This window comes from Ursus americanus, chromosome 6 (genome assembly GCF_024610735.1).
Source record: "Ursus americanus isolate L20-20 chromosome 6, mUrsAme1.1.p, whole genome shotgun sequence".
NCBI classification, from domain to species: Eukaryota; Metazoa; Chordata; class Mammalia; order Carnivora; family Ursidae; genus Ursus; species Ursus americanus.
The window spans coordinates 16701071-16725389 of record NC_142132.1 but is presented as its reverse complement, the minus strand read 5'-3'; the positions used below and the strand labels follow the sequence as shown (position 1 = coordinate 16725389).

At 47.5% G+C, this 24319-nt stretch overlaps 1 protein-coding gene across 10 annotated transcripts in view; it reads right to left on the bottom strand.

Annotated features, from left to right (window-relative positions):
- The window catches only part of NRAP (nebulin related anchoring protein), a 69631-nt gene that overhangs the window by 7023 nt on the left and 38289 nt on the right, over positions 1–24319 (bottom strand). For 9 of the 10 annotated variants that reach the window (XM_045803169.2, XM_087862697.1, XM_045803175.2 and 6 more), the window contains 14 exons: positions 23334–23645; positions 22081–22185; positions 19277–19375; positions 17572–17676; positions 16748–16855; positions 16070–16183; positions 14254–14451; positions 12483–12587; positions 11243–11341; positions 9229–9333; positions 8779–8886; positions 7592–7903; positions 2027–2131; positions 1156–1254 (listed from right to left, as the gene is read on the bottom strand). In XM_045803169.2, the coding sequence (XP_045659125.2) occupies positions 1156–1254; positions 2027–2131; positions 7592–7903; positions 8779–8886; positions 9229–9333; positions 11243–11341; positions 12483–12587; positions 14254–14451; positions 16070–16183; positions 16748–16855; positions 17572–17676; positions 19277–19375; positions 22081–22185; positions 23334–23645 (1974 nt within the window). The remainder of the gene's footprint in view (positions 1–1155; positions 1255–2026; positions 2132–7591; positions 7904–8778; positions 8887–9228; positions 9334–11242; positions 11342–12482; positions 12588–14253; positions 14452–16069; positions 16184–16747; positions 16856–17571; positions 17677–19276; positions 19376–22080; positions 22186–23333; positions 23646–24319) is intronic. The other variant, XM_045803177.2, reaches the window with a different exon arrangement.

Below are 24319 nucleotides of genomic sequence, written 5' to 3'. Positions count from 1 at the left end.
TGAAGGAGAGGGCCCATGGGCCCAGAGTTACGTAGGGCCGGCTGGGGGTAAGGAGACCCTATTTAAAATATTTATCAAGATCTGCTCCAAATGGGCCCCAAACCAACATCCTGGCTGGCCACCCCTGTGTGGTTTTACAAACAGTATAAGGTACGTGGCTCTTTTGAGAATCTTTGCAATTGAGCATTGTTCAAGCTTTCTACTAGTACCGAGATGTCTTAATGCCCTTATTGCTTGACATAAATAGTAATAATAAAAAGACACAACCACTAATAAGTCTTTTTTTAATCCTAAAATGCCTTAATATGTTTTCAGAAAATTAAAGTTTTCATAGTCTACCTGGGTCCCTGGAAGACACAATTTTAAAACTCAAGCTTCTTAGTTGCTCTTTTTAGAGCAGTGATCTAAGAGTTGCAAAGAAGTTTAGGAAGGGACTGAGTCTCATCTACTTTTAGAGAGGAAAATATAGTATTGAATATTCTGATCCTTTTCCAAATTGAATTTGGGCTTCGTGAACATAAACCTGTCGGTATATTTGGACTCCGTGTGACCAGGGGTCAGCTTTGTCACTGTGTGTGCAAAATCAAATCCTTTGACGAGTTCAGAGAAAAAATATTTAACTTCCTATACTTCGAAATAAATATAGGAGAGAAGAAATGAGGCTAAATCATACAGAGAGAGTAGAAGCAGAAAGAAGCTTTTAATATAGCTATTCTTTTTTTTCTAACTGGGTTATGTTCAGCTTTTAATTCCATCACCATCTATCAATAATTAAGACGTATCTCATCTAGTGCTGAGCAAAAGATCATCAGTAGTACACAGTGTTACTGTTGCTATGATTACGAACCAAACCATAATAAGGGGCATGCACTGAGGACTTACTACGTTCCCCATACTTGCTAAAAGCTTCACATACATTTATTTATTCAATTCTCATTTAGTTCCCTTAATCTGAGGAAATGGCGCTATCATTGCCCTCCTTTCAAATAAGGGAATGGAGGTTAGGAGAGAGCAGGTAACTGGCCCTAGATCCCCCAGGTAGTAGACAGAAAGTTTGCACTCCCAACTATCCTAAGTCCGTGCTCGTAAGCACTGAGTACTGAGCAGTACTACCCACTCCTGGGCACCTAGGGTTGGTGATGAAAACATACCCACCTCATTGCAATGCATGTAGCTGTTCTTGGCATGAACCAGGTCCGGGGAGTCAACCACCGTGGTGAACTTGATACTATCTGGTCTCTCACGGTATTTGGTCTGTAAGAGAAAGATATGGATCCCACGAAACAGGTGAATATCATGCATTTTTCTGGATGCAGCTTCACCCCACCTACTCAGTACCAGAGGTGCCAATGATGCTATTGGAAAACAAGTCTCTCTTCTTGGTGGGTAACTCACAGGGCTCCAAGCTGCCTCTGTGGACAAGCATTTACTCTCCGGCACAATTTCAAGGCATATTACAATAAAGGAATTCAGTAGAGGGAGGGGCTTAGCACCAACTGGGCCTTCCTTGGACCCTGTCCAAGTAAGTTCTGCTACTAAGAGATGGAAGAAGGCAGCACCACCCTCAAGGGGATCCCCGGGCAAGAATCTCCAGGCCACCAATACAGTGGGGAGTTCGGTAAAGGTAACCATCCCTCTGCAGTGTGTAATGCCATCTGAAATCAGATTACCCAAGACACTGGACACTCTGCATAAATTCTGTAGGTGGATGGCAAATACTGTGCCCTCAAGAAAACAATGGACCAGCTTAGCTCATAACGACATGATGTACCTACTGAGAATCTTCTAGTGCATCACCTGTCTCTCATCGCCCAGTACGGAACATGACTTTAACTCCCCAGCAAGTGAACTCATCTGGAGGGAAGTCTTGTTCTGTCTTGTGATTTGGTTGCAAAAGGCCAGGAAAAACACTGGAGGGTCCAGTGGCCGTGAGGCCCCCTTAGGGTTTCGACCCCATAAGCCGGTTCCCTCTTCAGGAGGAAATAAATGCCAGGTTGCATTTATGACAGAGTTGGGGGTGTGGTACCTCGCTGATGAGTTCGCCGGCCTTCTTTGCACTCTCCAGCTGTGGGGAACTCAGCGTCAGCCATCCTGTCCCCTTCATGCCCATCAGGTCTGACTTGTAGTGAAACTGCGGGAAGAAGATCATTGGTTTTTACCAAGAGAGTGCCACAGGCTGTCGGGTGATTTCAAGGTGCTTGATTTGTAATAGCATCTGTATTCATCTCCACTGTAACACGTCAACATCTCCTTCGGAGCACATCCTGTATATCGTCAAGTCAAACCGTGCGAGTGTGTGCACTCCGCCAGGAGCTAATTAATGGATCGTGCGAAGATCCAAGCAGGCCCCACCTGTGAGCGGGCAGGGTTGGAAGCCAAGGTAATGGGTGCATATGATCACTTAAAGAAAGAGTGGAGGTCTACACCCAAGCTCAGGCATCAGCCTGGATGATTCTGTTCCCTTCTGGCAGTGAGGCGACTGCTTGCCTGCCTTCCTGCCTGCCTAAATAGAACAGTTCTACCCACCTTCAGGTGATCAAAGGGCCCAGAGCTCTGGGTCAAACCTGCTGGGACTCAGAGCAAATCACTTCACCAAAATGTGACTCAGTTTCTCTCTGTGATAGCTGAAGGTCATAACAACCCTTCTGTTCTCGTGAGAACACCGGAGAGGCCTCAGGAGCAAAGGCCATTCGATGCGTTGGATCTGGTTTTGTCTCGTGGTGGTGGGGGGGTAGCGAGGGGCAGAGACAATGCCAGCAGGACTCTCAGAACCACACACACTTAGATACAACCGGTTGTATCTATGTGTGAACCATTTCAATTTTTTTGTGCCTGGATTTACCTCCCCCTCCCACTGTTGCCTCAAGATTTGCTTGTATCACAAAGATGGGCTGGGCCTTATCCATTTTCTTCATTTTAAGGACTCAGAAGATTAGAACGACAGCGGCATTCCTGGGAGACAATCCTAAGCGGTGCTGTAGGACAATGGGTCTGATTAGGAGTCTCCTAAAACGTGAAATCTTATTACCATTCCACGATCTGTCCACCATTACCTAGGATGAGACAGTCGCAGGAATGCTTTTCTTCTTCTCTTTATGGAAATTAGGCATTTTTAAAGGTGGAAAAGGACTCTCTAAGGAAATCTAAAATCTGGATCTAAACGAAGTTGATAGCATTTCTCTAATTTAGATATAAGCTCTGCTGTAACGTAGAATATCACTCCAGAAACCAGTCTTCTGCCTTTTTAGTTTCCTTTCATTTCAGGATTCACAGCATCCCTCACAGCTGGCCTCAAAGAGGGTCCGTTTCTGATCTACTGTCTGCTGGTTAATGCCCCTGTGCAAATTCCACTCTGCCTTCCGACTGGTGAAGGGAGGTATCACTCAGTTTCAGGAGCAGGTTTCAAAACCCCATGTCAGTAAGATTGCTTTGTATGCCGCGATCTTTCGGTCTACACCGGCAAAGCTTTTGCCTTCCACTCTGATAAAGAACAGAGAAAATTGGATAAATTTCTAAGTTAGAGAGAATAATCCTACAGGGCCTCTTCACAGCCAGGCCTTGCTCCTTTCATACGCAAGATGAAGTGGGGAGCACTCTTTCAACTCGCCTTTTGTTGAGCTGAACAGTACAATCGCAGCTAAGTCGGAAAGCAAGATGCAGGTTCCCCAAAGATCTGACTGGGCCTCAGACTCTCTTACAAATGGATTGTCTCTTGATATTCCAGCTCCCAGGCCAGGTTTGACTATTCACGCAGACCCTAAAAACAACACGCCTGCCCCGGACTTCATGATGAAAGAGGGGGAGAGAGGAGGGGAGTCGAGAAGAATCAGCTACCCAAAGATGGTTTTGAAGAAGGATGGCAAGATAATAAGAGACCCTCTCGAGCTGCCCAGCTGCGCTTGGCTTCCCCAGATGGCAGTCTTGCTGTTTTCCCTTGCACGGATTAAGGCCTAGAAGCCACCTTCAGATTCATACGTGGGGTTTCCCGGGACCCCCGTTTTGGAGCACAGGCTGCAGTTTTGGGTCCCCAATTTCCAACAACGTCAACAACTGCACCCAGGAGGCGACCAAGGGAGGAGGTATAGCTGTCATATTAACGAAAATCTATATAATCACCTTCTAGCAGAGGGCGTGGTTTGCTTTAGACTCATCCTCTCATGCAGTGCTCACACCACCCTGCAAAGGCGGGGTTCTTATACTCATCTGCGGAACAATCTTGGTGTTCAAGTGACTGTTCAGATCCTCAGAAGAGCCATGGGCGGCTGTCCTCTGGGTGTACCAGACAGACTGTCATTAAGAGAACCCTTAAGAGCCGGCGTGCCTGGGTTCCTAATCCAGCCACCCGGGGGAGCCAAAGAGCACCAAACCAGGAGTCCAGAGACTAGTGTGGGGCTTCACCTCTGACTTGGGGTCTAGAGCAAGTCATTTCCCCACCAGCCTGTGACCCTTGGGCAAATGACTTAAGATCATAGGTGCTTTAGTTGCCACATAGGTAAAAATGGGAGTCCTATCAGTACGTACCTAGATACTAAATGAGATAGTTCGTGCAAAATACTGGAGCAAATGCCCAGTCCAGAATAAACATTCCATACATTTTAGCTATTGTTATTGTTGTTGTTTCTGATGGGGAAACTGAGGCTCAGAAAGCTTAGGGAGTCTACCCAAGGTCACGCAGCTGTAAAAGTCTACCCAAGGTCAGGGTTGTCCCCTTGACAGTCCTTGCAAGGTGCTTTTCAGGACTCCCCACAGCCCCCGTGCAAGATCACGGCCATTTGCAGTATAGCATTCCCTGGGCAGAGCGTGTGTCTGAGATAAATTCTGGAGGCCCAGGCATGCCTTGAGCGATCATGGCCTGAGACCTTCGCCCTTGGGGTGAGCACCTCTTGGCTCCCTCTGGCCAGACCCATAGCTTTCTTTCTGGCCTGGGGAGGAGAGGGCAGGAGAAGCAGCTGCAGGCCAGGGATACTGTTCCTCCCCCAGACTCTGCCAAATCGAGTGAAGATATGTGGAGCCTTTGTTCCTTCTTCTACACAACATAACCACATGAAATTAGATTTTCAATAACGCCTGCAAGGAAACAGAAGCCTCAGAGCCAGCTGGACATTACAGGACGTCCTGTATTCATAGCACCTTGGAATCCACGCCCCCCAAATTAACAAACTTCAAGCCTATAAAGCAATGCATGAAGAGCAATAGGGTGATTTAAAAAATTAAGCCACAGTTTCTCGGCATTCAAAATTTTAATACATATCCTATTCATAAAATGTCCGTTTAAGAGTGCCAACCACTGTTTCTTGGAAAGTCCTCTTCTTTTTAGATTGTTCTTCCTACTTATTTTAGTGTTAAAATATACTTTCTTTTCAGGAAAAAACCACTGTGATATATTTGGCAACCTGAGGTAATGTTTAGGGTTGTTTTTTTTTCCCCACTTAGTAAAAAAAAAAAATCTGATAATATATTGATGCCACTATCTTAAAAACATCTCCCCATGAACCCTGAAATCTGAGGTCACCAGTCAATCAACCCTCTTCGCTCTTCTGTTAGATGCATGGAGGCCTAGAAAGTGAAGGAACAGCTTGAGGACACACGACCAGTAAGCGACAAAGTGGGGCTTCCAATGAACATCTTCAGGCTCCCAGCTGGGCCCCCCTTGCCTCTCCCAGATGGCCTGTGTATCTCCCTCTGGGATCTGCCCTGCCCCAGAGGTTTCTCTCCTACTCCCCCTCTCCCAGGAACAGCCCACTGACAGGAGGGTCACACCATGAGCTTTTCTTGCAGGTGGTGGGCTAGCCGTCTAGCAAGTGGAAGGCCTTTCCAGTAGAACAGGGACTGGCACCTTGGTAATGTCCTGTGTGGGGCCCAATGAACAACCCCTGCTCTACACTTGACTTGCTCTCGAACCCTGTGATGCTGCCCTCCCAGCAAACTGTGATGAATAATGAGGTGACCATTAAACCATGACCGCACTGACTCATAAGTAACCCCCACTTACATGTTTATAGTATTTTGCCTGTGAATATAACTCAAGCTAAGAGCAGTCATTGCCCTAAAGACAACCAGAATCGACAGGCTCAGTGCAGAGAACAATCCAAACAGCTAACACTTACCGGCATGTTTCTATGGACCAGGCACCATGCTGGGTGCTTCATACAGACCAGTCCTCAACTGCCAGCGGTGTTCTCCACTGGGTGCGATTCTGTCCCCCAGGTACACGTGGCCATATTTAGAGACATTTTGATTGCCACACTTGGGGGAGGGCAGCACCACTGGCATCTCGTGGGAAGAGGCCGGAGATGCTGCAACGCATGGGACAGGGCCCACACCAAAGAACTCTCCAGCCCAGAACATCCGGGGTGCTGGAGTTGAGAAACCCTGATACGGATGGGAAGGGTTGATGCGACAACAGTCCCATCGGCTGTGCTCTAAAAAGAGAGTTTCTTCCTCGTAGGACTGCTCAGAGGCCTAGGGAGACAACACGTGCCAGATCTCGTGGCACAGTGTCTGCCACACAGCATGTGGTTCACACGTGCTGACCACGCCCACACTGTCGTTAGCACATTCACACGTGCTGACCACGCCCACACTGTCTTCGTTGGGAGGTCCCGGTGGAGGAAGCTGAGAAGTGGAGGGGGGATTGGAATGACTCCAGCATGTGTGGGAGGGGCTCCCCACCAACCTGCTCGGTGCCCTTGCCTGGGTGAGGACCTCTCCCTTCTGTGTTGTGTCTACACCAGTGTTGTAGGAAGCACTTGAGCTCCCTCCCCAAGAGCAAGATGGGTGAGATCGTGAGTTTTGGAGCCAGTCCTGCCTGGGCATCTCCCGCATGACCTCATCTGTAAAAGAGGAGTCACGACCATCCCCACCTCACGGCGTTATAGCAAGAGGGACAGTAATGGCAGCCAGTCGGTCAGTGTCAGCCATGTTTTCTAGTCATGACCTTCACCCCCACCACACAACGTCAGCCCCATAAACTCTCTCAGACTCCACTCTGGACCACAGCCTTCTCACTTGCCCACTTGCTTCACGCCAGCCTCAGATAAGCTGAGACTCCTCCCACTCAGGGCCTTGGCCCTTGGATTTGCTATTCTGTTGGCTGGAGTGGTATCCCCTTACCTCATCAACTTTGCTCTTTGCTCATGTCGCTTTTTCAGTGGGAACTGCCTGGACCCCACCCCTGATTTTAAATTGCACATGTGCAGGTCCACACACACCTGCACACCTACCCCCCTGCCCTGCTTCGTCTGTCTCCACAACACGTGTCACCATCCGACAGACTATGTGTCCTACTTATGATATTCTACCTCCCTCCCATATACTGAAGCTCCATGAGCACAGCAGTTTTTTGACTCTTTTGTTGATTGTGGGATCCCCAGGGCCTGGAATGGTGCCTGGTACATAGTAGGTGCTCAAGAAACAGTTGTTAGATGACTGAATGATTCCAACCTAGATGACCTAACATAGAGACCCAGCAAGTCTTGGTTTTGGTGGGACAGGGGGAGTCGGAAAGACTAAAGAAGAAGCAGAGATTTACACCCAGTCTTGGTGCGAGGAGAAAGGTCAGGGGCTGCTGTGTGGCCCAAAGGCCCCCTACCTCACTCTGCAGGGCATGAGCTCTCTTGGCCCAAGACATCTTCAGGTCTTCAGGCAGAGCTGTGAACTCGTGGCACCGTGTCCTATAGTCGTGATCGCTGGCGAGGGCCTGGGCCTTCCTGGCATGAACCAGGTGCATCATATCCAAGGGCAGGTGGCACTGGGCGTGGCTGCTGGCTGCCCCCCGTCTGTACTGAAGCTCGCTCTGCAGCTGTCCCACCCGCCAGCAGTGCTGGAGCCGGGGGTCGTCGCTCATGCTCCGGGCCCCAATCAGCCTGCCTCGCTCCTTCACAAAGTCATGTCTGTAGAGAAACTGCAAGGGAGGACCACCGTCAGGGGCCGGCATTCAGCCTGCTTAAATTCCACCTGCACGTTTTCACTGCAGACCCTAGAAAAATCACCTATTCTTACGCGAGGAGGTGATGATTATAAGAAAAACCACAAGTGAGGTTGGCCTGAGAGCATGCTTCCTCCCTGGGGGATGAACAATTAAAACATCGCTCCATTCTTCCTATCTAATTAAAACCAGATCCTCAGAACAACAAAAAAAGGCCCCACTCCCCTTAACGTGTCCTATGGCCAAAAGGAATTTATCAAAAAAGGTAAAAGAGAAACTTCTGCTTTAACCGTGCGTACTTGGCAAAACATGAAACCCAAAAGACAGGATCCATTTATTTGAAGTCCACATTTTCTGTGATTTGTTTGTGGGAAAGAGAAAGTCACCTTCATGTCCCAAAGCTATGGACGCTATCAACAGAGTGGCTGAAACACAGCTGGCAAATCCTCACGCCAACGTGTGAAACTACAGACAGCCAAGAGGGAGATGTGTTAGGGCTGTGTTACGATTTCTACAGCGAGTTCTCTTTCGAATTCCAGAAGAAGTTGGGCAGAGCACACATTATGGGGCGGGAGGGGGGAGACGACTATGGCCCAGACACTGCAATTAGATATAAATCGTCATCTCTTTCCTGCTGGAGACCTTTGCCTGAATTTAGCTTCTGATTAACAGAGCCTTTCTTTCCCTCCCTCTGTCAAAGAATCTCATTTCTAACTAATATATTCTGCAGGTGACATCCTGTCTCACAGGGTGATAGATTTGCTTTAATTCAGGAAAATCAGCCGTAGACATTGTTTTACATGAAGTTAACAGAAATTAGGCAAGATGGAAGGTCATATCATTCAACTCACATCACTGGCTATATCTCCAGAGACGCGAGCAGCCTGGAAGGGGAGAGCGTCTATTGTCAGCTTGTAGCCTTGAGCACGGAGATTACGCCAAGACTCCTGGTATTTTGCCTACGGTAGGAACACATGTAGATCTTCTTAAAAAAAAAAAAAAATTACATGAATCAGCGAACAAAGGCTACCCTTTTCATTTGTAGTACAGTGTTCCAGAATCGATCTCTGATGAGCAAAAGCTCTCTCTTTTGCAAAGACAATCTCATTAGCACACACGCTGTGTCGCGTGCTGACACATTTGTACACAACACTTGAGAAAGGGCATATTTATACAAGCATCGAAAAGACATTTTTTTAAGTTTCTGGGAACCCCAGAAGGGTCCCTGTGAGATCCCATCCCAGCCACAGACACACGCGGCTTTGGAGCATGTCTGAACCTCGGCAACAAGAAAGGCTTACGTCACTCAGATTGGCTGCGTTTGCTTTCGCTCGGACAAACTCAGGCAGCCCCAGGGTCATTGTGTATCGGTGCATCTCATCCTCTCCGGCTGCTTTATAGAGGCGCTGGGTAAAAGAGAAGAACAAGCAAGGAGACAATGCCGCATGTTTCTGCCATGCTGGCAGTCCTTCATCTGGAAGTGGGAAATAGGCTTGTGGAAGGCCCCTCCCTGTGTCATGGAGACACCTTCTGTCTTGGGGAAGATCTTTCTTTCAATGAAGACAGTCTTTCATGAGTCAAATTGAGTGGCATAAAAGGAATATGTAAGGAATTGCAAGTTGCCTTTGATGGGGTTCAGGACAGGTTACCCCGAAATATAGCACCTTGCGGTACTGAATACTTTAAGCTGAAGGAACGTGAGAGAAGCAGGTGTTAGGAGAACTCTGATGCAGGTCATAAGAGCCTCCTGTGGGAGGTGTCCTCACTACACCCAGGGGAAACGAGCATCCTTATCTCCGAAGACCGAGGGCCGCTGAGGGGAAGCCAAGTGAACAGACCTTGCTAAGTGCACCCCTGTATGACATCTTCCCGTGACTTTCTACTCTTCATTAAACCTCCTACAAAAATGTTCAGGTTTAACCATTTCTTCTGGTCTTTGTCTCCTTACGAAGGCTCCCGTATCATGTAAAACTCATATTAAATAAACTTGTATGCTTTTCTTTTGTTAATCTAACTTTGGTGACAGAATCCCCACTGAGAACCTAAGATGGGTAAAGAAAAAGGTGCTTCCCCCCCCCCCTTCCCCTACACTTTACTCAACAATAGGCTGAGGAAAGAAAAACACAGGCACATCATTAAGGTTCTTCTCATTATAGACTTTTCCCTTGAGGATATAACGTAAAGACAACAAATATTAAAATCTGGGAAATTTAGGAGAAGCTCCGGTTGGTAGAAGGGAGACTCCCAAACCCTATTCTGCATCCTTTACTAAAGCCCCAGCTCCTCCCATGAACAAATTCATGCCAATTCCGGAACTGGCCTCATGAACAGTTCCAGAAACATCTATTCTCATGATCAGAAATGGGTCTGTGGCTGGTGAGTTCTCTGAGGCCAGAGGCCACCCTAAGAGGCATTGTTACCCCACAGCATCCAGCTCACACAGCAGGCAGGAAAGGCTCCAAAGGAATTTAAAATTGAGAACATCGCTACACAAGCCCTTGGGAGCATTCTTATCCCAAGCTGCTGTGTCTTACTTTTTGACTTTGGTGAGAGTGGAACCTCACTGTTTAAAAAGCCAAATTTCAACTGACTTCTAAAAGAGTCAGAAGGAGAATTTTTAAAACTAAGGACGATGCCAAATTTAATTCAATGCCAAGCTCAATTTCTATTTCAAACTTGCAAGAGAGCCACTAAGGAGTAGAACCAAGGGGGCTGGAACGATGATTCGATGTCACGAGGTTCCTTCCCCTGTATGCCCCTCTGCTAGAGATGATTAAATGAGGTGAGCAAACAGCAGATGAGGGGAGGAGGCAGAAATTCCAGAAGTCTGACCAACACCATACCACATAACCGCCCTTGGACAACCACCTCTGGATAACCACACATCCTCCACTAACCATCAGAACGACCATATAAATGCAGTTAGCCAGTATGTGCCTAGACAGAACAGATGAACTGTGGGTCAATACTTTGCAACTTCAATGCACAGAGGAAACCCATGTGGATCCTGCTTGATGACCTTGTGGATTCAGTGGGTCTGGGGTGGGGCCCAAGGTTTGGTGTTTCTAACAAGCCCCCAGGAGATTCTGGTGCTACTGGTCCATGACTGCCCTTGGGACTAGAGACTAAACCCGATTTCCAACTAGGCCTGCCTTCTTTCTGGAAAATATTAACATTCCATACGGGACATTTTCTTTCCAGACTTCCATGCAAACACACATCCCTTTCCCTGGCCCCAACCCCACAAATATTCAAGCATATTTTGAACGATCTAGCAGTTTTTTAAAAGCCCATTCCAAAGCCATCCAGTTGTACCTCATTGGTGATCTGGTTACTGAGTTTTGCATGGAGGAGGCTGGGAGTGTCTGTCACAGCTGTGTACTTGAATGACTGGGGATGCTGGCGGTATTTACTCTGAGGGAAGAAGACGGCTTGATAAGGCATAAAACCAGAAGCAGAAGAAGCTTTATGAGCACTAGTTATAAAACCTCACTTTGCAGAGGCTGCTAGTCTGTCCCCCAGAACCAGTCTGATACCTGCTCTCGAGACCTCCGTGAACAAGACTATTGAAATCTACATTTTGCTCCCGACCTTTGCTCACAGGAGACCCAGAGGTCTTCAGCTTTGGGGGTAACCCAGAAACAACAGTGCAAATTAAAAAAATACATAATGCCTGCATCCCACCCTGGAGACCAGGATTCAGTAAACTGTCCATGGGCCCAGGACTCTGTGCTTTTTAAAAGTTGCAAAGAGGATTCTGATGCACCATCAGGTTCAGAAAGCACTTTCTTTTGAGATTTCACTGGAAAAGGAAAGCACAAAGTTCAATCTGAACTCCCATGGTGAGGCCAGTTCCATTTTCTCAGAGCTCCTAGTCAATGTGTGAGCCCACCTGATACTTCCAGTGCCTTCCATCATGCCTCCTGTCCTTGCATCTACAGTGAAGGGAAGTCCCAGAGCCCTCGCAGGTGTAAGTAAGATTCCTCAGGCATTTAAAGAGCTTAGAATCCTAGACTTCTATATTTTTACCATGAAATTATCACCAAGCTTGTAGCAATCATTTCCCAGCCACCAGAGAAGCACAGTTGCTTAGATTATTTGTGCTAATCCCCTAAAAACCAAATGACAGAGGTCGGAGTACCCCCATTTGACTGATTAAGAAGTTGAGACTCAGAGAGGGCAGGTGACAGGCTGGAGGTCACACAGCAAATGAGTGCCGCCTAGAATTTCAGTCTCCCCATCTGTTGGTCTCTAAGGCCTGCCTTCTTGTCATTGTACCCTAGGAAAGCAGATCTTACGAGCCAGTGAATAATTCTTATGGGTTCACAGGGGGAACCGGCCTGATATTTGCAAAGCTGTCTTAAACGGCATCCAGTCTGAATGGAGACTCTAGCAAGAGGAAGGGCCCGGCGAGTGGTAATGCCGTGAGTCGCCACTGTTAAGTTGAACGTCTAGCTCGCTCTAGCAGTGAGCAGCAAGCTGAGCGCTTGGGGAGGACTTCTGCGGTGGAAATAGACTGACATCTGTCACCTGTCCTTCCAGGGTCCCCGGTTACCTCACTGATGAGTTCAGATGCTTTCTTTCTGCCTTCAATCTCCAACGTGCCCGGAATGACACAGGGAACGCCTCGCATAAAGTTCAGGTCTGACCGGTACAAATTCTGTGAGAAACAGCACGAGGCATCAGAAAAGCCAAACTCATGGGACAAGGAAGAGAAGAGAAACCCGAGGACCCACAGCAGGACCACACTATAATTAGAACTCAAGGCCACGCCAGTCTCTCCAGAGAGGTCACCCTCAGCGCACACATAACGCCTCTCAGTAAATGTTCATCAGGGAAACAAAAACGTAGGTCAGGACAAAAGACTTTCTGTTGTCACTTGTCTCAGGAGCCGCAGAGGGACGAGAGGCAGGTTTTCGTCTTAATGTAGGCTATCAAAACATAAACGCTGGAGCGGATTGTGGTCAGGAAGTCAGTTGTCTCGGGGCAAATGTGGAAATGATGGTTTAATAGGTCTTCTAAAACAAAACCCAGCAGCAGAGGGTGGCATTAATTAATCATGGGTTAAGAAAGAACTAATAAATGAATCCAGAATCGTCTGGCACAGACCTGTCTGAGTCTATCCCGGGTCAGGGCAAGTGCGTGTACCCGAGTGATTCGGGCTGACAGTTTAAAGGGTGCCCAAATTCACATCCCTGCAGCCACCAAGGTGCCCCCCTGGGCGTGCTGCCTTCCAACTGATATCACGACGAGAGGCAGGGAGGCAAGGGCTCCGCTCAGGTGACACACGGGCCTGGAGCTGAGCGTGGCAGCTGCCTCGTTCCTGCAGCTGCTCTGGGGTTCCTGACAGTGTATGTCATCCAGTAAACACTGTGTACACACGAAGATTCGAACAGATGACAGATAACCCAGATCTGAGCACTCTCTGCTTCCAGGCCTCATCAGACCAGGAAACAGGTTTTGTATAGTGTTTTGCTTTCCAATCCTGGCCCATTAGTTGCAAACCCCAGTGCACGGAAACCCAGCAAGCCGGGAAATAAGGTGAGCACCAAACAGGACGCCGCTGCCTGTTGTGGGGAGACATCCAGGCTCTTTTCGGGAGAAAGGAAATCCTCAATGCTTCCCAACACTCCCAGGCCACCTGCTTCAGCAAGCAGGTGACAGGAGCTCGAAATGCATGTGAGAGAACCATCAAGATCTCCACAACTCCTTTCAGGGACCCAGGAAGGATCTCTGGGGCCCGATGTCCTGTCCTCCTCTGGACACTTTCCTCTGTTTAAAGTGGGTCCACTCTGACCCCACCCTCTTCTAACAGAACATAGCCTCCCACAGAAAATGGGCAGCCTGGGAATATACAAAGCACCATAAAGAGCCTGAGACCAGAGGCAAAGCCGTTACTAAATCTTGAATATGCAAAACTGTGAACTGAAGGCATCTTTGTCGGATACTGTCTAAGTTCAAATGTCAGCCCCCCCTTTCTCACTGATAGTTATGTGATCTCAGGCAAGCTACGCATTTCCCTTCTTTGAGCCTCACTATAATGTCTCCATAAAAGAGGGTAAAGATTACTGACATAGGGTTATTTTGAGGTTTAAATGAGATCATGCATGAAAATGTAATGCTTAGAAACAGTAAATGTTTCCTGCTGCTGTTAGATCTGTACAATCGTGCTGGCAGGAACACTGGGCAGTGTTTCCGAAGAAAACTCAGGTTTAGGATTTCTCACCTCCGGAGCCTCCCACAGCGCCAACAGGAGCTTGCGGGTCACTGCCTCATGGTCAAATCTGAGCCGACAGAACCCCAAGAGAGAGGTCGGGTCTCCTTACCTCGCTCTGCAACTTGTGAGCTTTCTTGGCACAACTGAGCCTCAGGTCTTCGGCCAAGGAAGTGTACTGGGGGAGTGGGTGTCTGTAGTCCTGGTCGCTGGCCAGGCTCTGAGCTTTCTTGGCATGCACCAGGGTTACCATGTCCAACGGCAGATGGAAGCGCGCCTTTGAGAGTTCAAAGCCTTTCTTATAATTCACCTAGAGGGGCAGACAGATCAACAGCGGCTATTTCAAAGCCACCATTTGCACAGGGGCCATCAGGGAGAGCAGTGGTGATGCAATTGTCCCAGGTAAGCCGGGGAGACATTGCTGGCAGAACCAGTGCTCGCTTCCTGCAGGGACTGGCTTCATAAGTAGGACTCATCTCCCGGTCCCAACACTCATCACCCCCAGCTCCTAGAGGTCATCGTGATTTGGATGATGAAGGCCCATGGCTCCCCAGTTAGGGAAAATACAGAAATTCAAGAGACAGACATTTCCTGAGGCAAGAAGCTACATGGCTAACCTGTGTCCTGCCCACCAGAGTTTCTCCCTGTCACACTCTCAAGTTCAGATTTTAGATACCGGGGACTCTCTACTTGGGCGAGCTTGTGAAGACCTTCATCAAAGCATCAGATGACATCCTAAGAAATCTGGGGGCCAGGAGCAGTGGGGCCAGTTCTGAGGGGTGGTTATTCCTAGGAGTCCAACATGCATGCTGAGGGAAGAAAGGAGAGGTCTATCCCAGACCACAAGCTCCATTACAGTCCTCAGAGAAGCTGTTGGAAGGCTGGTGAAACTCAATCCGGGCTTTCTTGGAACTCCAATGCATAACTGCCACCTCCTCCATCCTTCCCACCCTAACCTCCTGCTCCCATCCCCATGAAACCTCCCCTAACCCCCAGCATAAAGCAGAGGACAATTCATGTCCAACCCTACACTCTTAGGTCAGCACTCCAGCACAGAAAGGGGGGGGAATGTTAGAAATGGGGAAACATGAGGCAGAGAACATGTGAAGCTGTGGAAAGGGCATGAGATGGAGGGCTGGCTCCATGTCCACTTTCTAGATGACCTTAGACAAGGGACTGAAGCACTCAGGGTCTGGGCTTTCTCATCAGTAAACCAGACTGGATAAGATGATGACATTCCTAGAGACAGTTTAACGGTCAAGTGAGATGCAGTGTGTAAAAGTGTTTAGTCCTCTGTGACATAGTGGACACAAATTAGCTTTTACCACCACCATTATCCAACTCACACGTGTGCAAGGGGACAGTGTATACACGCTTGTGCCAGCATCTAGGCGGCTGAAATCAAGAGTTGCAAACTCAGTTGTTTCCAGGGGCCAGACAAGTAGCACCAGGGAATAAAGCAGGAAGTGGGAGAGCAGGGAGTGGCCGTGTGACCAGGGGAGCACAGATCCCTTCTCAATGGAGCTCTCAACAGTCCACTTCAACTCTAGCCTTGAGAGATCCAGGCTCAGCTTCTGGCCAGAAGTCTAAAACTTTTATGTGAAAATTTCCATTTTTAAAGGTTTGCAATTAATTCACTATGCAGACTAAACAGAACACCTCTGCAGTGCAAATCTAGCCCACATGCCCCCATCTGTGGCCCCTGGTCAAATCACAGAATGCCCAACCCACAAGGGAGCTAAGGGGTCAACTAGCTCAAACTCTCTCTTGATGGAGGAAGAAGCTGAAGCCCAGAGGAGCCAAGAGACCTAACAGCAAGTTAGGACAGAACCAGTGGCCACAACCAGAAGGACCAAGGACATAAGCTGGCTGGACATCATTAGGCTGGGAGGGGAGGGCCCAGCTCCGACGCATTTTCTCCCACTTACTTCGCTCTGCAGCGAGTTTGCATACACTGAATGTGCGAGGCTGAGATCGTCTTCCAAGCTCCGGGAGCCAAGCATCTGCCCTTTCATTTTCTCAAATGCCTCTTTGTATTTGTACTAAAGGGAAAGAGAGCGGGAGAGAGTAACAGCTCGGGGACAAGGGACACGGAATGGGAGAGGTGGGTATTGGGCGAAAATGTTTTGTTCTTTTGACAGTGACTGGGTGAGTTGAAAGAAAACGCGCAGGAGTCGTCAAAAGGCCTATTCTTTCATATGCAAGACTCCCAATGACTAAAGGGCTGGATATGAAGTGGCAGGACGGTGAGCACTTGGGCGGCCCACGCTGGAGGAAGGTGGAGGTGGGTGCATTGTTAGCAGTCTCTGCCCGCGGACTCGCTTTAGGAAAGCGCCTGGTGGAGGGTGCATTTCATCTGCCCAGGGTCCGGAGTTACAGTTCGGCATTGGACCCGGGCTTTGTACATCGGCTTTGTACCCGGGCCCGGAGATTTTTTTGTTGTCTGGTCTGTTCTTTCTCACTGGTCGTTATCAGATTGCCCTAACACAGTCATTTGGAAAAGCAGAGGATAGTATCCGCAGGCAAAATAAGGCAGGGGTTGGGGCAAAAGGAGTAAAAATGGGTTAGTATTAAACATTGACAGAGTAATGGAAGTGGACGCTCACATCACTTATGATTTCGCTGGAAGCCTTTGCTGCCTGGAACGGAATGGCATCCAATCTCAGCTTATAGCCACCATCCCGAAGTTTGCTCCAGGATTCCTTATAACGTGTCTGTTGGGAAGATGTGGACAAATAGACACCTTCATGTGATCTGGTGGTTCTGAAATTCTCATTACCGAGATGGGGATCTGCTTTGTTGTTGGGTTTTCTCCCGCACTGCCCACCCCCACCCCCAATTGGAGTTCGAAATCACCGTGTCTTAGCAAAAACCAAGAATTGGATCCTGCCTCATGTCCACCCATGAGAGGGAGAACCTCTGTGGGGGACTCTTAGGAGTTAGACCCAGATTTCTCTGAGCAGCAAGCTGAGTGGAAGCAGCAGACATAAGGCTGAGTGTGCAGAGCTCTTTACGCAACATACAGAGAACTCAACCGTCTTTATCAAAGAACAGGAAGGGGGGGGGTTTGCTGATCAAGATCCTGGGAGGGAGGAGTCTCTCCTTGGAACAGCCACTGGATACACTCGCCTACATTCTGATGCTCCCATATTTCAGCCCCTCAGTACAAATGCCCTTTGTACTAAGGCAGTTCTCCCAGTCTCCTTCTTGTAAAGGAGCTTGACTCTTCTGCAGGACGGACTACCTAATCTGCAGAGCTCCGTGCAAATGAAAATGTGGTGCCCCTTGTTCAAAAATACGACAAACTTCAAGATGGTGACAGCACAGCATTAAACTGGGCTCCGGGCTCTTCTGAGTCCAGGCTGTTGTGCACCACCCAGGTCCCCTGATCTCCTGTACTTAAAACCAGTGCGCCTTGCATCAGCCTCACCTCACTGATATTCATGGCATTCAGCTTGGCCAGCAGGACTTCAGGGAGGTCGGCTGTCTGAGTGTAATGATGCTTGATGTTTTCTCCTTGTTCCCTGTACAACCTCTGTGGACGAAGAGAGGTTTTGTATTAGACCTGGGAGGCTCCTCCCCGCAGCCATCAGCCAAGTCCCACTCCTGGAGGCAAGGGTGGGGCGGCTGCCCCCTCCCCAGAGAGACAGGATGCTGGGTGCCTCTACTGAGATCTCATAGCCAGCACGGTGCTGCGTGCTTCATTCCCTCCTGAGCCCTACCTCCCAGCTCAGAACATGACAGGCTGAAACTGGCCTCTCAGCGAACACTCCCCACTTGTAACAGCTGCTGACGGGGGTCAGCAGAAAATGAGAGCTAGTTAACCCTCAGTAATTTTGTTATTCCCTATCAACCGTGAGAGGGCACTGAAATCCAGAAGCAGGAGAGATGGCTCTTGCACAGGTGAGGTTTGCCTTGGACCTACTTCCGTCCCTGTTCCCGTCCCCCAGCTCAAGGATTCTTGTGCTAATAAATGTCTACTTGGTGGGTCTGGGGTGCTATTCACCCAGAACTCTGATTTGGGCTCATGACATCCTCGTGGTGATGACACATAAAGTTGACATAGGCCGCCAGAGAAAGTTTCTAAGCCAGGCTTTTCCATCCTAAATCTTATTAGTGTATCCATGTTTCTCCGTATCACAGCAGTGCCCCCTAGAGTTGGTTAGGGTAAGGAAGAAGCAGGTGTTGTTTTTCCTCATACAAAAGTTCTTTGACCATCTGTGTTTCTCAGAATTCAGTGTGCTTCTGATGGGCTGATTGTCAAGAAATTATAAATTCCTAAGTCCATAAGTGTATAAATCATCTCATAACATATTCTGACAGGCACTCAGGACATTTCCAAGTGCCTGTTGAATAAGACACCACCTGAATAATTTATTCAATTGGGAAGGAGAGATAATCTTGAAACTCCTCCCCCATGAAGATTTGTAAATTTTCCTCGTGGCAAGTTGAATGGTTTGAAGATATTTATAAGGCATGTCTGCCCTGCACAAAGATCTGTGGGCCTCTCTCAGTAGAATCAGCCAAAAGGGGTTAATCCATGTCCTAAAGTGAATTTTCATAGGATCTCATGGTTCAATTTAGTCTCCAACGAACACTGTGCCATGAGGGCAAAAGGCCAGATCTCGGTTTCATATTATAAAGGGAATATACGAAATGACTTCAAAGTTAGTCTTATACACACAAGACCCAAATCATTTTCAAAGTCTTTAGGGGAATTCAGAGAGCAAGAATTCCTGTCCCTGGGTCCCAAGGAGCCCTGGCAGGGCTGAGTCTGCCAATTACCAAGAATTTTGGCCCCAAAAGTTCCAGTTCTGAAAACAACAGTTTAAAATCAAAAGGACAGGGGAAAAGGCCCCACCACAGACAAATCTTGAAGACATGCAAATGGGAAGAGGGGAGAGTGTGGGGGCGGCGGGGTGGCGGAGCCCCACTTGGCATTGGAAGAGCAGTAACACCCCATTTGCATCCTAATGAGGAAGCACCCCTGCTAAGGTGTGCCTCAGCAAAAGGACAAGAAGTTCCTTCATCCTTAGAACAAGAGAAGGAGCAAGGCAAGAACCCCTCAGCTTCAATCGCGGTGTTGAAAGAAGAGCCCACTCTTAGAGTCATAATGTATATATATTATCACTTACATCCACTGCTTGGGTATAACTAATTCTGGCCTGGACCATCTCCGGAGTGTCTTTAATACTGGTAAACTTCAAAGCATCTGGATGCTGACGGTACTTCTTCTGTTGAGCAGAAAAAGATCAAAGCTGTGAATTTTGTGCGGCTCTTTCATGCCATTTGAAAGGGAAAATCATAGGTTGCTTGAGATTAGAGTGAATTTGTGAACATAATTATTATTCGGCTTCCTCCATCTTTATATCCTAGGTGCCTTCAGGTTAATATTTGTTTCAATTTAAGAATAACCTCATGTCAATTAACATTAAAGTATTTCTACCTGGTGTAAAGAAAACATCACAAAATTAGGTTATACCAGTAAAATACTGTGGGATGTACACTTATGGAAGGATTCTTTTTATAGGCTTCAAATACTGTGTCACAGTTGTTTACATATCTTGGTTTGGGTCTCCCAAGCAGGAAGGAAGTCACATTTATCAATTGAAGCTTCCCGTTTTCCTTCCCCAAAAGGACTTGGCAAAGATTATCACAGTCAAAACCCTTGCATTTAACAGCCAGTGATATAACTATTCAATCACTTTAGAACCCAGTTCAGTTAACACAAGCAAGAATTCTCTAAAATGTTACAATAACAAAAAGAAGGGCGCTATTATTGAAAGGAGCCATCATACATTTTGAAAGACACTGGGGGAAAAAAAGAATTACAAAGAATCCAAATGCTGGAAAATATCTAGATACCCAATTCTGATTCCAAAGTCCTAAGTTAATTCCTGCTGTGTTTTTGTTTAATCCAAATATATTTCCAGGAGACTAGAACAGTTGCTATCTTAACGGAATTATGAAGCGTATCTTTCCTCACTTCGAACAGTTATTTTATAAACATTTCCTTATTTATCAGGTTCAATTCTTGTATCCTGGGCTGTTTAAAGGGGATACAGTTCAAAAGCCAGCCATCTCTGTTTTGTCACCTGTTTTTGTAAATAAAGTTTTATTGGAACATAGCCATACTCATTCATTTACGTGGCAGAGTTCAGGAGTTGCAACAGAAACGGTGTGGCCCACAAAGCTGAAAATATTTACTATCTGAGCCTTGACAAAGAAGGTCTGCCAGCTCCTGCTTTAAGTGACAGGCATGTGTGCATTTGTGGCTCTTTCAACAGTGCATGGCATTCGGTCTGAAAATTAAGAGGTCAGCCAATTTGACACTAAACTGGAAATGTGCCAAACTGAAATGAGATGATTGGAGGAAGTTGCTGAGGATTTTCCAGTGTTACTGACGTTGAAGAACTGGTGTGAAGCATAGAAGAGAAGCACATTTGTTGGGTAGGTTTGCAAAATGAGGTGGAAAATTAAGCCCACCGTGGGATAAATAGTTCCAGAAAGATCCCTTGGATGCCAGACTTAGATGCATGAAGGAATCATCCTGAAGCCTAACTTGTGTGTATAATTTATTTTTCATGTACTTTTATGAGTGGGCCCAATGAGAGTTTAGGATCATGAATCCTCAAACCTAGATGTTTGCTCCTGCAAGTTTCTCAAAATCATCCTTTTAAGAGAGCCTTTCCTCAATCAGACTGAACTGCTTAGGATAGTACAGTAGCCACAGAGCTCCCAGGGTTTTCTAAGCCTTGCATGTTGACTAAGATTCTAAAAAATTAGGCTACTCAGAGTGATCCCACTTTTGGAACCAGCTCTGTGACATGTCAGGTTAACTGGAATAACCCGCCGTGGGAAAATGTCAACGCTGGGCAGGTGTGTTTGAAAAACCAACTTAGGTGTCTTTATGTTTTACCTACATATTCAGTAAGAAAGTGTTCTCAATACAAGGTCCTAAGGCTACAGTCTTCTGGGACTATGGCCATTGTGGTCTCCTCCCCACCCAAAAGTCTAGAAAGACCAGGTTACTCTGAAGACAACTAAAAAAATTCTCACTTGCCTTCTGAGCAAACAGACATGAACAGAGAGGGATTTGGGTTGTTGGAGAATGCATAGCCTCCATGTGAGCATGAGGCAAGGACAGCTCCCGGGCCTGTCTAGGCTGGTGGCTCTCTATCTTTTGGCAGTTTGGAGACATTTTTGGTTGTCACAACTGGGAAGAGGGTGCTACTGGCATCTAGAAAGTAGAGGCGAGGGGTGTTGCCAAACACCCTGTAAGACTCAGGGCAGCCCGCCCAAGCAACAGTTTTCAAAATGTCAGTAGTTCTGAGATTGAGAAACCCTGATCTAGTCTTTAAATGATCTGTTTAATGAAACTCTCCTCAAATGTGAGCAGAGGGCTCTTTTTAACACGCCATGACGCCTTAGGGTCCAGCTAGGGAGGCTACAAGTAGACAGGAATGAGATTTAAACAGAAGCGAGACCCCCCAACAGGAGAGACCCAAGTCACGTGCTCCACACCACGTGAATATTCAAAAACTGTTTACACTGTGGCAGAAAGAGAGAGGGAGAAAATGTGCATAAAGTCACAAAAGAGCTTTCTGGGTGCAATAAATGTATCTTTTCATCATCTCTCCCTTGTTGCTTCATTAAAAAGGTAAGTTGGTGGGTAGCAATTGTGCTCTTTTTGATTGCCATTACTATTCATAATATCATTTGTCACCCACTTTGTTTTTGCCAGGGCTCTATGGGCCCCTACTGGTGTGTGTTTGGTATGCAGTTTCCCTCTAATTACCAGCCCTAGTCTGGGTTTCCAGGCCTTTCATGTAGCTTTGCCTTTTTCTTTCCCTTTTGAGTGGAAATTATTTTAATTTTATACAGAAATGCCACACGCCTAGTGCAGCCAGGCCTGTTGCACGCTGTCAGGAAATCTCACCTCGCTAATGAGTTCTCCTGCCTTCTTCGCCTGCTCCACATTTAATGACCCGGTGGCGACCCAGCCCGTGCCTTTCATCCACTTCACATCTGCCCTGTATTGGTTCTGACAAAGGAGAAAGAAAAAAAAGGCAGGCCATTGTTGGTGCGCAGACATTTAAAGGGCTATTAACGGCGCCCAGATGTCGCCTTGGTGCCAACTGAGTCAAATTAGATGCCACTTTTGTCTTATCCATTTCTGTACAGTCACAGGTAGGGCTCCAAAATGTCAATTAATTTCCCCTTTAATTGGAGCGTCCCGCAGCGGGCGCGTTAGGCCCCGCCCAGCGGCGCCGGGTGGTGGGGGCGGGGCGGATCCACCTGGTCCCTCATTAGGGACGCGCGCAGTCTACCTCGGGAAGAGGAAGGTCCTCATTGTCTGCTTTCCCCGTTTTCTTGTTTAAAATGACAAGCAGGGGAGAAGAAAATGAGAATTCACAACAGAACCTAGGTGGGGAGCTATTTGAGGGAATTTCACAAGACAGCCAAGGCTTCCCACCGCGCCCGATTCCTTCCTACGCACCTCACCTCGGTGTGGGGCCCGGGGCGCGGGGGGGGGGGGGATGTTCTCATTTCTTTACTTCCCATTAAAGGAATCATTTTCATGGAAAGCCATTTAAATGGACATTTCTCTAAAACCAGCATATCACCCATCTATCTGGAAACAGCTCCACCAGGAAGGGTGTGTTGACATGGCTCCCCCCCACCCCAGCCCCGCGTGGAACAGTCTGGCTGCAGGCGACCTGCCTTTGCAGCTCTCGCAATTTCTCATGTAAGAGTCAGCTGAGGGCGGAGGAAAACTGAGCCAGGTGGGGCGTACAGGGAAAAAGGGGAGGGGGCTCTTGGGGGTTAGCCTGCTGCTACTGAAAAGGGACGGCCAAGGTTGGAAGGAGGGTGGGAGATGCTCTCCCAGAACAGGCCACAATTAAGAATGTCACACATATGTCTTCCCCCTCTGCAGTAAAAGAAAACAGGGAAAATGTAGGTAGAGCAAATCCCAAGAAGAAAAAAGTCGCTTTGCGATTTTCCGGGGGGTGGGTACAGAATCTAAAGAGGACAGAGTTCGAATAAAAGTCGAACCTCTAGGACAGCGAAGATGGGTCCGCCCTGGGATCCAGAAATAGGTATCTCGAGGTATCAACTACTGTCTGAGGGAGGGGAGGCTTGGGCAAACGGTCTTGGGGACACGCACACACGTGCGCACACGGAGCTTACATCGCTCTGTAAGCCGTATGCCTTCTTGGCCCATTCCACCTTCATGTCCGTGGGCAAAGTGGTAAACTGATGAGATGCTGTCTTGTAGCCGATGTCTGTAGCTAAATCCTGGGCCTTGCGGGCGTGGACAAGGTGGATCATGTCCAGGGAGACATGGCACTGGGATCTGGTGTCCTCGAACCCCTTCTTGTACTCGAGTTCACTCTGCAGCTTGGACATTTGCAGCGAGTGGCTCATCTGTGAATCCCCCTGGGCGTCCTTCGCCCCAATGAGCTTCCCTCTGGACCTTGCATAATCTTCCTTGTACTTCACCTAAACAGCAGGAAGAGAGCGGAGGAGATCCTTGGCATCTCCTAAAGGCATTGTTCACTTTCAAACCGAAGGCTTGAATGTTCAAACAAAGCCATACAACAGACTGTTATTAGAATTAGTGTCATAAAGAGTTTGCCTCCTGTCATCAAACAGTGAAATAAAATATTACTTATTATTTCCCTTTTCACCTCAGCTGCCAGTCAGCTCAGAGCTAAACTGAATGCTCAGCTGTACTACAGTCTTTTCCCAAGTTCCTGGTGACTTTCCGTCTCTTGTCTATACTATTCAACCTCATTTTTTTCTGGCTTTATTTTTAAGTGGACTGTTACTTTCATGAAAGTCACTTTAAATACCTTTCTGGGAATAGTGAGAAAACATCATAAACAAAAAGTAGTCACGAAATGAAAAAGACACAGAATAGCCAAAATACAATTGCTGTTTGAGAAAGGGGCCTGAATTATAAAACTGAGGTACCTAGAAATATGCAGGAGTATGGGGAGCACAAGGGAGCAGACCGGCTTGGAAAAAAACTCAAGGCCAAGAGTAATGAGGATCAGAAAATAAATAAATAAATAAATAAATAAATAAATAAATAAATAAATAAATAAATAAGGAAATGCTTTAAAAACTGTAACAAGACACCAGTGTGTGGCACCCCTTTCAACATGATCGGG